At 33.9% G+C, this 12,615-nt stretch overlaps 2 protein-coding genes across 4 annotated transcripts in view; one reads left to right on the top strand and one right to left on the bottom strand.

Annotated features, from left to right (window-relative positions):
* LOC124217489 (uncharacterized) overlaps positions 1–1,190 on the top strand; it is a 73,613-nt gene extending 72,423 nt beyond the window's left edge. Inside the window, exon 7 of one of the 2 annotated variants that reach the window (XM_046623187.2) lies at positions 291–1,190. In XM_046623187.2, coding sequence (XP_046479143.1) covers positions 291–542 — 252 coding nt within the window. In that variant the 3' untranslated portion in view covers positions 543–1,190. The remainder of the gene's footprint in view (positions 1–290) is intronic. The other variant, XM_046623189.2, reaches the window with a different exon arrangement.
* The window catches only part of LOC124217507 (uncharacterized), a 130,543-nt gene that overhangs the window by 112,735 nt on the left and 5,193 nt on the right, over positions 1–12,615 (bottom strand). For both annotated transcript variants that reach the window (XM_046623236.2, XM_046623238.2), the window contains exon 2: positions 5,890–6,047. In XM_046623236.2, the coding sequence (XP_046479192.1) occupies positions 5,890–5,932 (43 nt within the window). In that variant the 5' untranslated portion in view covers positions 5,933–6,047. The remainder of the gene's footprint in view (positions 1–5,889; positions 6,048–12,615) is intronic.

The following is a 12,615-nucleotide window of genomic DNA, read 5'->3' as shown; positions in this document are numbered from 1 at the left end:
CTGCTTTTTGTTGCCAAGTAAAAAAAAAAAAAAAAAAAAAAAAACGCGTAACACGCTCTCGTTACATAAAAAATCGTTGGCAACAAAGAGGCGGCGGTCTTTTCGCCTTGCTTATTTTCAATAAATCTTCATTTTCGACTTCACCTACGAGTCACATCGCAAACTTACGCTCCGCCCGAAAAGACCGAGTCTCCCTCCTTGTTTCACAATACACTATTTGTTTGAATATTGTACTTTGTAACCACCGACACGAAAAATTGATACTCAGCGTTTAATTTCGTTAATTCCAGGGTTTAGAGCCGGCAGAGAGTGGCCCATCAGTTCCAGGCTTTCCGGTACCAAATCAAAGTTCTGACCTAATACCAGGACCACCCGCTTGCGCACTGGCGATAACAAATTGCTGCGGCAACCAACTATCGACTAATTGTTTAGAGTCCTACGACTGTATCGGCGCTCATTGGGACTATGAATTATGTAGCGCCGAAAGAAAATCGGCTGCATTGGCCGAGATTAATACTTACTACCAGAATCTGAAGTCTTAGCCAACTGCATAGAATCAAACTTCGATTCTAATTTCATATTTTCAAAATTTTCCCGCCGTTTTCTAGTACAGTATATGTATATTAAATATTTTCATCGCTCGTGAGATCTGAATATAATCGATATCGAAATGAAGTTTCACGATGAAAAAAAATTGTAGAATTAGGTGGACAACTTACAGCAGCACCGATTGTGATAAGCAAAATTACAATTAACAGTCTCTTCTCGCATATGAATCGTCACGATATTTCAATATCCGTATAAGATAAAAGAGTTGAAACAAAAAAAAAAAAAAATTATTACTAAATAAATGTATACATAAATTACAAATTTTTATTTTTTTTTTCTCCATCAAATATCAACTAATCTTTGCAAAGTTTGAATTTTGTACGCAATAGTTTCTCTTGCATTGAAACGAAAAATAGAACAATCTTCTTTAAATCAGAGTTTCAAGTTTTTCAACTACCGGTAACTTACCCTTAATAATATTAACCTTAAGAAATATAAATAATCTGATCGTATTACGCAAATTTTGGTAAGTCCATCCTGTCGAAAGAAAGAGAGAAAAAAAAAAAGATAAGAACCTAAACTAACGATTGGAAATGATCGAGCTCGTACCATGACTTTTTTTCTCCAACTTCCGACTTGTAGCTGAATTTAACAGAACGAGGCGCGAGGAATATTTAAGAAAATAGATCGCATTTTATAAAGGTGCTAGTTTCGTTCCATTCTCGACAGATTCCTAATACTATAATTTATCTGTATCTCCTGCACAATATCATTTCATATATAATATTTTTTCTCTACATATATATATACACTGGATGTGTTATTAAACGTAACGTAAAATAGAACGTACATATTATTTGATTGCTATTTCCGCACGTATAAATAAGTGAAATATTACCTGCAGGTATTTTAATTTTGAACAATGAAATCTCATAAATCGTAAGCATTAATTCTACTTCACAGATATATATATATATATATATATATATATATATATATATATATAAGTCAAATAAACTGGTTGTAAGTTTACACGGTTTACAAATTCGCTATTGCATAATCGAGCCTGTCATGTTCGGAATTGTGCATGTTCGTTTCTAAGACAAACAATAAAAAATTGTATATTTTTTTTTTCAACCGCCGTATTGAACAAAGAGAAAAAAAATAAGAAAATTCCTAACAATCAACCTGTGTACATATTATATAAAGTGACATTATTTCGGCTTCGCAAGAGTGCCGATTTCATGTTACATACAACGTAACATTAGAATTAATTGACAAGGAATGAACTGTATAATTCAATGAAAATATAAGATCGCAATATCTAGCAAAATATATTAAGACCCCGATTAACCGTATTAAAAAAGGAAGTTGAATAATAGAAATGCTTATATATATATGTATAATATGTATAATTAACGATTAATTATTATACAAAATCATTTACAACGTATTATTTAGTACACAAATAATGTTGCAAATTATATTGAAATAAATGATAATGTAAAATAAAATATACGTCATTATCGTAACGCATCGTAATCATTTTTTCGCGACTAACTCGTCAATTATTATTCGCATCTCTATAACAATAATAAGAGAGATTAAAAAAAAATCAAGTATCAACACTTGCGATTATCTTTCACGCACGTACGCACAAAGTGCCAAAAAACTGAATAACTTCCTGCAACAGCAGATTATCGTTGCAATTGTGCTCGAGTATAATAATATACCTACTTTTTGAGAAAAAGTTTTTACCCTCATTTCTCGATACACTTGCATAATCGTTGCGTATAAATTTAGAAACGAAATTCGGCAGATATAAAAAAATAAATTATTAAAAAGTTACGCCATTCGTGACAACCGACGTTGATTCGAAATTTTAAGATTTGGGAATAAACGTGAGAAATTTTTTAACCGTTTGATTCACGCTTTTTTTTTTTTTTTTTTGCAGTCTTCAATTTATTAAACTCCTTTTCTGGTAAAAACTGCCGAGTATTTTGGCTCCACATAGTCCTTGAAATATTTCTAAATTTAAAAAGAATGTAAAGTTTATTTATTTACTTACTTGCTGCAAAAATAGCTCGTGTAAACAAATTGACGATATTCGTACTTTGAAACGAAAAAAAGCATTTTCTGCTAACCTACCATGAAAATCCGAATGCCAATTTTAACACAAACTTAATACACATCAAAAAATTGTTCTTGTAGTTTTCTTTTGTCCGCTACATTGGATCCGCTATGTAGAATTTTCGAATCTCGAGTTCAGATTGATAATCGACTACCCCAAAAAAGACATTACATAAAGTTTGATCAAAATCGAATACCTTTTTGAATTTACATCCACCATATTGGATCCGCCATTTTCAATTTTATAATTTCGAGTTCAGATTCGTAATCAGCGACCCCAAAATAACCCATGTACGTAAAATTCCAGGCGAATCGCATGTGTAAGGAAAACTGTTTGCATTAAAGGGTTAATTAAATCGATTATAGTTTTTTTTTTGACAAAAGCTGTTGACCGAAACCTGTCGTTTTTAAATTCTCCGCTGTCGGAAAATTTTCGAGACAATTTTGTATAGGAAATAATAAGTAAGCGGAGCATTTTCACTCCGAGAAGACACCTTTCATTCTCGACAGCTCCAAAAACTGACCAACGGAAACAACGAGGACCAGCTTTTCCTCAATATGGAATACTGGAAACTTATTCGCGCAGAAAGATAGGGAAATAGACGAACAACTAGGGCATGAGAGGTGCACACATTGTTTTGACTTTCATATCTGCCCAGGTGGTCGGGTATATGCAACGAAACGAAGGGTATAGAATTCTCTTATTCACCCTCCCTTCATTTTCCTGGCTGACTTCCTTCCTGCGCAAGCTCTTCCTCCGATTTTCAGAGTGAAGAAACATCACATTTCAAAAAGTTTACACGTGAAAGATGAAATATTCAAAAGCGACACGATCGCGTCTGGTGTGAAACGATTTTCAGAGTGCTGAGTCACCGGATTTTTATATTTTCTTCAGTGGTTTTTTCACAATTTTTTAGGGGTGAGGTGTGAAAGGTTCGGAAAATCGAAGGGTCACAATAGCGAGTTTGTAGAAAGATGAAAATTTAGAAAGATTAGAATACGAAGGGGGTTGAAATATCAAATTTGTTAAAAAAGAGAAAGTTTATTTAAAATATTGAAATTTCAATTAGATCAAAGTCAAAATTTCGAAAGTTAAAGCGTAGAAAATTAAAATACAGAATTATCAAAGTTCTGCTACATTCTTATTCATTTTGTCTCATTTAAATTGTGACTTTCTGTTCTCTGGCTTTATTCATTTTGAAATTCTGCGAAATAGATTTTGCCGTTTTTCGCTTACCTCTTATTTTCTAATCTTTATTATTGTTTACTACGATCATGCATATATTATGTTTCTGAATATTACGTTAACGTGAAAGAAAAAAAAAATTAATAAACACGAAATTGAACGAATAAAAAACCAGTCCGATTATTCGTCGTTCTAGAGAAATTGCATTATTTGATAATTTTCTGCAGTCAAATATTTATACGAGGTAATCTGTACAAAATCTATATTCATAAACAAAACGAACCCTGGTCGATCAAAGTCGGACAAACAATAAGATTTCAACATTTCAATGTTATTACAAAAAACGTTTTGAGAAGAAATCAAATTCATTTACATCAACTGTCAAACCTTGATTTTATCGCATTTTTCGATTCTCTGTTTTACCAACATTTTGTCTGTATACGGTAAAAAAAATTCCTTCCTTTCCCAGAGTTTTTTTTTTTTTTTTTTTTATTTCCACCCATCTGAAATTGAGTTTATCGCTTTATCGCTCAAAAATGTGACTCCAAAAGCAAAACGTTCGCGAGTATCATATAGTATATTATGTGCGATGTCATCGCTAATCCGGAAATTACCGAGAGACATTCCAATCTTCAAGATTTTCCAGATCGCTGGAGGCTCTGATTAAACTCAGGGTGTCAAATCCCTCTCGCCGTTTATTCGTTAAACGATTCATTCGCCTATATTTACACTATTTGTTGGTAAGTAAAAATCGTTGAAAATATAATTGATAAGTTGAATTTTGGAGAGATTTAAAGTGAAGTTGCCTAGCTTGTGTTTATAATTTCAGTGTTTTTTTTTTCTTTTGTTTCTGTATTTTTAAAGATATCTGCATCGCTTAGGAATATAATAATTCGATAAATCCTCAATTTGGGATTAGTTGTTAATAAGATGAATAAAAATTATCGATTTTCGACGATTCAATCTCGTTAAGGGGAGACTAAACTCTTTGATTTGGGTAAGTGATGAAAATGTCGGATAGGAATGATGATTTATTTTCTCTGATAACTTCCGCACTTAATGAAACATTAAATCGCGTAACACATAGATTTTTTTCATGTGAATGGATTTAATTTCATGATGTGGAATAAATACAATGAATAAAATTATTTACTTCCGATCTCTAAGGCCACTGACGTTGGAACATGGTTGGAAAATAATTGGAAAATATAATTGGACAGAACAGAATTTCATGTTTTTCTGAGAGAAATTTTCGCGATGAATGTGTAACTTCACCGTAAAACTCCCGTTTTTGGCACAAACCTGATATTTCAGGTGCGAGGTCGATTGACGGAAAAAAATAAGTGAAATTTAATACAATGCGGAAAAAAAGTACGTACAATAAAAATCAACATAAACTGTACCGATCATCGATCAAATTATAATAAGCTAAATTGATCGGATCAAAATCATGATAATCTGCAATCGGATTCACTGGTATAAGATTTTATTCAATAAATCAAAGCCAATGATAATACAAGTGGATAAACGATGATCGACTTTATTTATACGTCTACAAAAGGCGAAACTACACGCATAGAATCATAAAGCAGGGAATAAAAAATTGATCAACCGTCGTGATGAAGTTAAAAAAAAAAAAAAAAAAAAACAGAACGTTAGTAAAATTTTATACCGTTGATTTGATCAACGCCGCGAGCTTATAATCACCGATCAATTTATACAGCAGCATTCAATTCATCTTCTCGGTGATTCCATTCCGAGATACAGTAATTACGTAACAAGCAAAGAAATTTATTTCCGATTTTCCCGTTAATTTAAAAATTGGTATTACAAAATACGACGCGGAAACGATTAAGCGAGACAGACATTTTTTCCTTATATTCTCCTCGATATTTACTTTGTACAAATTATTAAACAAATGTTTGATCAGGTATACGCGCAGCGTTTAAATTTCAAAATACATGCTCAGAGTAATGAAAATGACGGTATGTATTTATATGTAGGTAAAGATGAAATTGACTTACCGTCCGAACGCGGAGCTGCGCTTCTCTTGTCACCTTTTCCCATATTACGAAGAGTTCCTTGGTTGTTCCACAGCTTCTTTTACTGTCCTCTCCTATTCTGGATATCCTTCCTGTGTGTTTCTTCTCTGACGTTCCTTATCGCGTATTCATTGCTTCATCTGGAATCACGAAACCATATTTATGAAAACGAAGTTGGTGGTGGTGATGGTAATAATATATAGTCCGCCAACCTTCGATTAATAATTCATTTCTACCCCCCCAATCTTGGATATTCTTTATTATGCAGGTATACATATGTACATATAAATATATACGTGGAGCATTCCACGGCAATTCGACCTGGGTTTTATCCTTGACCTCTTAGATTTGGCGCGCGATTTTTTCTATGATTGTTCTCACTCCGAAAGGTACTCGGTTTTTTTTTTTTTTTTATTCCTCTCCGACTCAATTTGAATTTTCTACAATTTTTAGAAACGATTTTATCGACCGACCAAAATTAAAAATTTGAAAAATTTTTTCCGAAAAACAAAAACGTTAAAAAAATGAGAAGCGAAAGTCATTTTACTGTGGATGGTTGCTGAAACATTTATATATGTCACATTGGATATTTGACAATTTGTTCAGATTTATCGCAAGATTTTTTTTTTCTCTTTTTTATTTTGCCAATAAAAAAAATTGCAAATGGTAAAATGGTTTCCAATAAAAATATTTGACGCAGGATTTTTCAGAATTATTTCAAATTTTTAATTTTGTTCGGTCGATAAAATCGTTTCTAAAAATTGTAGAAAATTCAAATTGAGTCGAAAAAAAAAAACAGCGTACCTTTCAAAGTGAGAACAATCATAGAAAAAATCGCGCGCAAAATTTGAGAGTTCAGGGGTAAAGCCCAGGTCGAACTGGTGTGGAATGCCCCATATTTATACACCTAAATAATGCATTATACGCGATGATTATATAACGAAAAAATGCAGGCTTAATATTTCCCGCAGACTAGGTTAGAGACAGAGAGAATGAGATGATGAATATTGTTTTTGGGGGAACGAAGGGAGGGAGGGACGGAATGTAATGAATATTATAATTTGGCAACAAGTGTAACGTAAAAAATTCAAAATCTTAGACCAACGCACGATAGACAAAAGAAAGGAAAAAAATCGATTTCGATTACATGCAGGACATAATTACAATAATTGAAACTTAACGACTTACATCACAATCAATCTATTTTATGAATTGTAGACAAGGTACAGAGAAAATTCATTCAGTGACGGATCAATGCTAAAATGAATGATGCAAATCGAATCGAAGAAAAATTTTTTTCATTCACAATTTCATTCCGCTAAGATATTATTACACGGTGTTCTTTTTTTTCTAAATGGTACATCGGCAATTCATGGTTTTCCAATAATGATAAAATAAAAGCACCTATAATTCGAAACTCGTGTTTCGCAATCTTTTTTTTGTTTTTTATACCACCGTTTTCCAAACCGATCGACGATCAAATCTCAATTCTAAGAATTTTCAGCTTCTCGGACGCGAAAAAGTCATCGGCATAAAAATAAGAATATAACATTAACGTTAAAGAGGATTATCACGTGACAGGGTAGAATAAATAATAAAAAATAAATATGAGCAGGATGTGGCAAAGAGGCGAATATGCGCTACGGGTATTTATTTATCGCATGTACATGCGGCGTCGCGATCTCTTCGTCCAGTCGAGCATCTCCATGGTCAAGAAGTCAGAGCATGGTCAGATCCTTTTTTCACCTCCTTCCTAATCGAGGGGCCCAGTCGAGCTAAGCCTTCCTATCACTTTTCCATATGTATATAAACGCCAAAGGACCGAAGGTCGAACCAGTCAGGTATACGTATATATTATACATATACCTTATATATATATATATATATATATATATATATATATATATATATATATATATAAGGAAGGCACTAGGTGAATCCGCGAACCGATGCCATCCGGCAAGTGTTTGTGTAGGCCCTGCAGGGACTAACAAACCTTTTAAAAGCTTTTATATCGAGAGAGAGAGAGAGAGAGAGAGAGATTGATGGTTGGAGAAAAATCGCCGTCGTTATACGGGGCCAAAAAGCCGGGCATATCAAACCCACCCCCGTGTTCCTTTTACTTTTTTGTTTGTTTTTTTTTTTTTTACTTTTTGACATCCCACTTCCAACTGGCATCCACTTATTATGTAAATCCTTGTGGTGTCAACGCGTAACTATAACTTCAACCTCGTGTAAAATTACCCTCGATTTATAGGATATTGAAAGAAGATATGAGGTTAAAGTTAACTCTAAAATCTGTTCAAGGATCAATCATTTTATACGTTGTCAAGGGTGGTTTTTTGAAACATCATTTTTGAATTTCGACCGTCTCACCCCCCAAATCGGCTCGAGATAGTTAAAAAATAATTTCCTAATTTTTTCAGAATTTTATCTCAACTCTAAACCGTACCTCAAAGAGGGTGGATTCCTTTTCAACCCTTACAAGGACACGTGAAATGTAATCAACGAATTTAGATGAAATTTGATATAGGGAGGTTTCTTGGGTCGCTGATTACGAATCTGAACTGAAAATTTGAAAAATTCAAAATCGCGGATCCAATATGGTGGAGCGAAATTCAAAAAGTCATTTGATTTTCATAAAACTTGGTACTCGGCGGTTTTCGATATCGCTGATTACGAATCTCATGAGCTCAAAATTAAAAAATTGAAAATTGTGAATCCAATACGGCAATATCAAGTGACTTTTCAGGTTTTGATCCACCATATTGGATGCGCCGCTTTGAATTTGCAAATTTTGAGTTGATATTCGTAATCAGCCACCCAAAAAACCGCTCTATGCCAAATTTCATCTAAGCTGAAAGGGTTTCACGGGGAAATCCACTTTCTTCAGGGCATGGGTTAGAATTGAGATAAAAATCTGAAAAAATTGTATAATTAAATTTTAATTATGTGGAGCCGATTTGGGTGGCGGATCGAAATTCAAAAATGACCATTTCGAAGACCAGCCTCGTAAGTACATGAGTCAAATTTTCACTCACTTGTAGTATTTCGATTTTATTCAAAAATCTTTATCCCATTGTCCCAATTCCAAAAAAGTACCCAGAATTTTTTGCAGATTTTTTTATTCAACCAGTCAATCGTTTAAAAATATTTTTTGACAACGATCGTTTTCGAATCTCCGTACATAATTAACCGATCGAATAAAAAATCTAAAAAAAATTCGTGATACTGTTTCAGAGTTGGCGCGATGCGTGTAAAAAAGAATTTACGGACAAAATAAAAAATATGGCGAGAGTCGGACAATGATCGTGTTCGCATGGAATTCCCCGTACGTACAATTATCCGCTGGAGTTTAAAGTTCTTCATACAGTGTTACAATGTACAGTATCTGAAGCGCAATGGCTCCAGGTCGTGCAGGATAAACTGGTTTCATTTAAAGTGCAAGACGATGTCACCGAGACTCGGAACTATAAAATGGAGGGAGAAGAGAACGAACTAAAGTCTAGGTATACCTGTAATACCTACGCTCGTCCAATGCACAGGAAATGGTTTCATGGACACGAACGGAAATTGTGAAATCCTCGATAGCGTTACGGCAGTTGCAGGCTTCAACCATCTATAACCTGTTAGTTATTACACACCGTTTGTTATACGTACGTTCAACTAACGATTGTCAAAGTGCAAGCAGAATAATTCTGTTAAATAAACCTACTTCAAACCTGAGGAAGAATTTATTTTTCTCCAAATCTCCGATCATCTTCGAATAGTTTGTTTCTGGTTTTCTTTCGTCAATTTCCTTCTCTACAAATAACTTATTCCGTTAACATTGTGAATGAAGTGGACAAAAATTATACAAGATTCGTGAAATTTTTTTTAAAAATGCAAAACAGTGTGGCGATTTTAGTTTTGAAATTTATACTTGTGACTGTAGGAGAAAAAGAAAAAACAAAAAAAAAAAAAAAATACTTGATAGCGGAAGAAAGGATGACGCGTGAAAAAGGTTGAATCTACCGAGGCAAGCACCTACGACATAAAGCAGTTCGATTCGCTGCATATTGTACATATTATATGTATAATAAATGCACATTATATATATATATATATATATATATATATATATATATATACGTATAGATATAATATATAACGTACATTCGACATCTACCTGCGGGAACAAAGAATAAGAATTAATTGAAAACGGTGAGGAGAGAGGGTGGAGGGGGGATTTCTCTCGTATTCTCAGACCACTGGAGGGTTGATTGAAAATATTTCGGTCGCGTCCCGAGTTATGTACAAGGGGTAAAAGAAATATGAGCTCGAAGCAAAATTCCGGAGTGAAGCTTTAGCCATCCGTGATCCCCTGGGCATGACAGATAACGACTATGTATACAGGTGCAGGGTCATATTGTATGTGTATAGATGTGTAATATGTACGGGGTATTCCACGTCAATTCAAAAATGGTCTCACCTTCGTCCTCTTGAATTTTGTCCGCCTTTTTTTTTATATTGTTGTTACAACTCTAAAAAGCATTCCGATTTTTTTATTTCCCCACAGAGAGCCTAAAATTACGATATTTTGACAATGATGGCGAGATTTCTTAAAATTTCGAATAAAATTGCGTAATTTCAGTGGGGAAAACCGAGAAATATTCCAATCGAAATTGAATTTGTCGGGCAAAACGGAAATCTGTTCTTAATTTGTCGACTAACCGATGACTTTTTTTTAGTTATTCGGCTTTATTCTTTTTTTTTTCTTCCCTAAAAAATTGAAACGTCAAAATGACTAGAAAACAAAGTGATTGTGAATTTTAATTTGAATTTACAGATTGTTGTTTTATTAGGGAGGATATATCGAATCCTGTATCTTAAAAAAAAGATCAAAGTGACTGAAAAGAAATTTATTCATTAGCTGAAAAATGAATTAAAAAATTACCGTTTTGCTAGCCCACTCCAATTTTGTTTGGGATATTTTTTGGTTCCGGCCACAGAATTGACGTAATTTCTGTTTCTCAATTTTCAAAAATGTCGCAATCATCGTCAAAATATCGAAATTTGAGGCGCTCTGTGGGCGTCGGGGAAGGTTGGAAAAATCGTTTAAAAAATTGGCAAGCTTTTTAGAGTTGGGACAAAAATACAAAAAAAACGCTGACCAAATCTAAGAGGGTGAGGGTCGGACCCTGTTCGAATTGAGGTGGAATGCCCCATATATACACGTGTATATGCAGAGGCTAAATTTCTACTGATGATTGCTATCTAGTCTTATGTATGTACGCCTATATACTTCATTCATTTCCCTCTTTGCCGAAGAAACATCTATCTATCCTAATCCGACGTTCCATCCGCACCGTAATGAAATTCTGGCTCTTCTTTCTTGTTCAATCGTGCTCTGTCCGATATCCTCATTTTTTATCCGCTCTTATAGTCCGCAGTTAGGTATGCGCGTATTGTACGGTAAGTGATGAAGAATCAATGAAAATCCTGAACGAAATCTGAGTCGAAAGTCGATGGAAGAGGAAAAAAACAAAAATAAAAAAATACTTCCACATTATTTACGCCAATGATAGCATGAACGTAAATGAAACGACATCTCTGCCGTTACATAACGATGTGACGGACGTGAATCTGAAAAAAAATCTACTAAGGACAAGCTAAGATACGATGAAAGTAATTAAGCCTTTCAGTTACAGGGTGACTGGTGATTGGATATGAAAATTATCTAATTCTGACTTCAGATTCGTCATCAGCTAGCCCAAAAACCCCCGAGTGACAAAATTCAGGTCAAAATATTGAGTTGAAAATTGTGTGTTTTTTTAAAGGCTTATTTTATTGACACAAAAACAACCAAAAAAAAAAACCTCACATTTTTTTTACAACTATTCATGTCCAGGGTGAATAAAAATAGATCTGTGATAACAGGGTACAACAGTTGTTCGTCAACAATTGCATTAGCACGTTTCGAGTGTCCAACAATTCAGTGAAATTCATTGAATGTTTGTTAAACAATTTGCGGAGATCTTGTCAGCGAAGAAAATGACCTCAAAACATCAGTGTTTAATCATTCTTAACGTTCTAATTATAGAAAATGTACTGAAAATTTTTAGTTCCGGTTACCGCTCAGTCCTTAAATATTATCATTTTTTACCACGAACGAAAAATATAGTTCTAGGTAGAAAATTGAAATTAGTTTTCTACCTTTTACCGGAAAGTCTGGTATACGTTGCTATTCTTTCTCATTACGATCACTGCTGCTATATTTTCTTGCAACTGTTGCGAAAATTTAACGCTCGTGCAACGATAAATTGACGTTAAAGCCTTGTTCAACTAAAAAAGTAGAGTAAACCTCACAAACTGATTTTGCGTTTCAATAACCAAAAAATGATCGACAAAAGCGCAAAATGGTAACGCGCACCTAGTTTTTCGTAATTCCGACAATATTCAAACAGTTTTTTACTGTAACGGATGAAATTTTTCTCAGTGTAGATTGTGTTACTTGAACTTTTTCGGAATAATTTACATTACATATTACTGATCGTATTTTGTTCGTGTTCATCATCATCGGCGCGAGTAAAATTACTGTAAATTTTTTCGAACGAATTTTACTCTCTTCCCAACTTTTGATCCAGGCTGTGGATCCTTAACTTTTCACGACCGATTTCCATCCTGTGATTTCTCTCTCTCTCTCTCTCTCTCTCTTTCTCTGCATGT

Source organism: Neodiprion pinetum, chromosome 4, assembly GCF_021155775.2.
Source record: "Neodiprion pinetum isolate iyNeoPine1 chromosome 4, iyNeoPine1.2, whole genome shotgun sequence".
NCBI classification, from domain to species: Eukaryota; Metazoa; Arthropoda; class Insecta; order Hymenoptera; family Diprionidae; genus Neodiprion; species Neodiprion pinetum.
The sequence above is the reverse complement of the archived record's forward strand: the minus strand, read 5'-3'. Positions and strand labels throughout refer to the sequence as shown.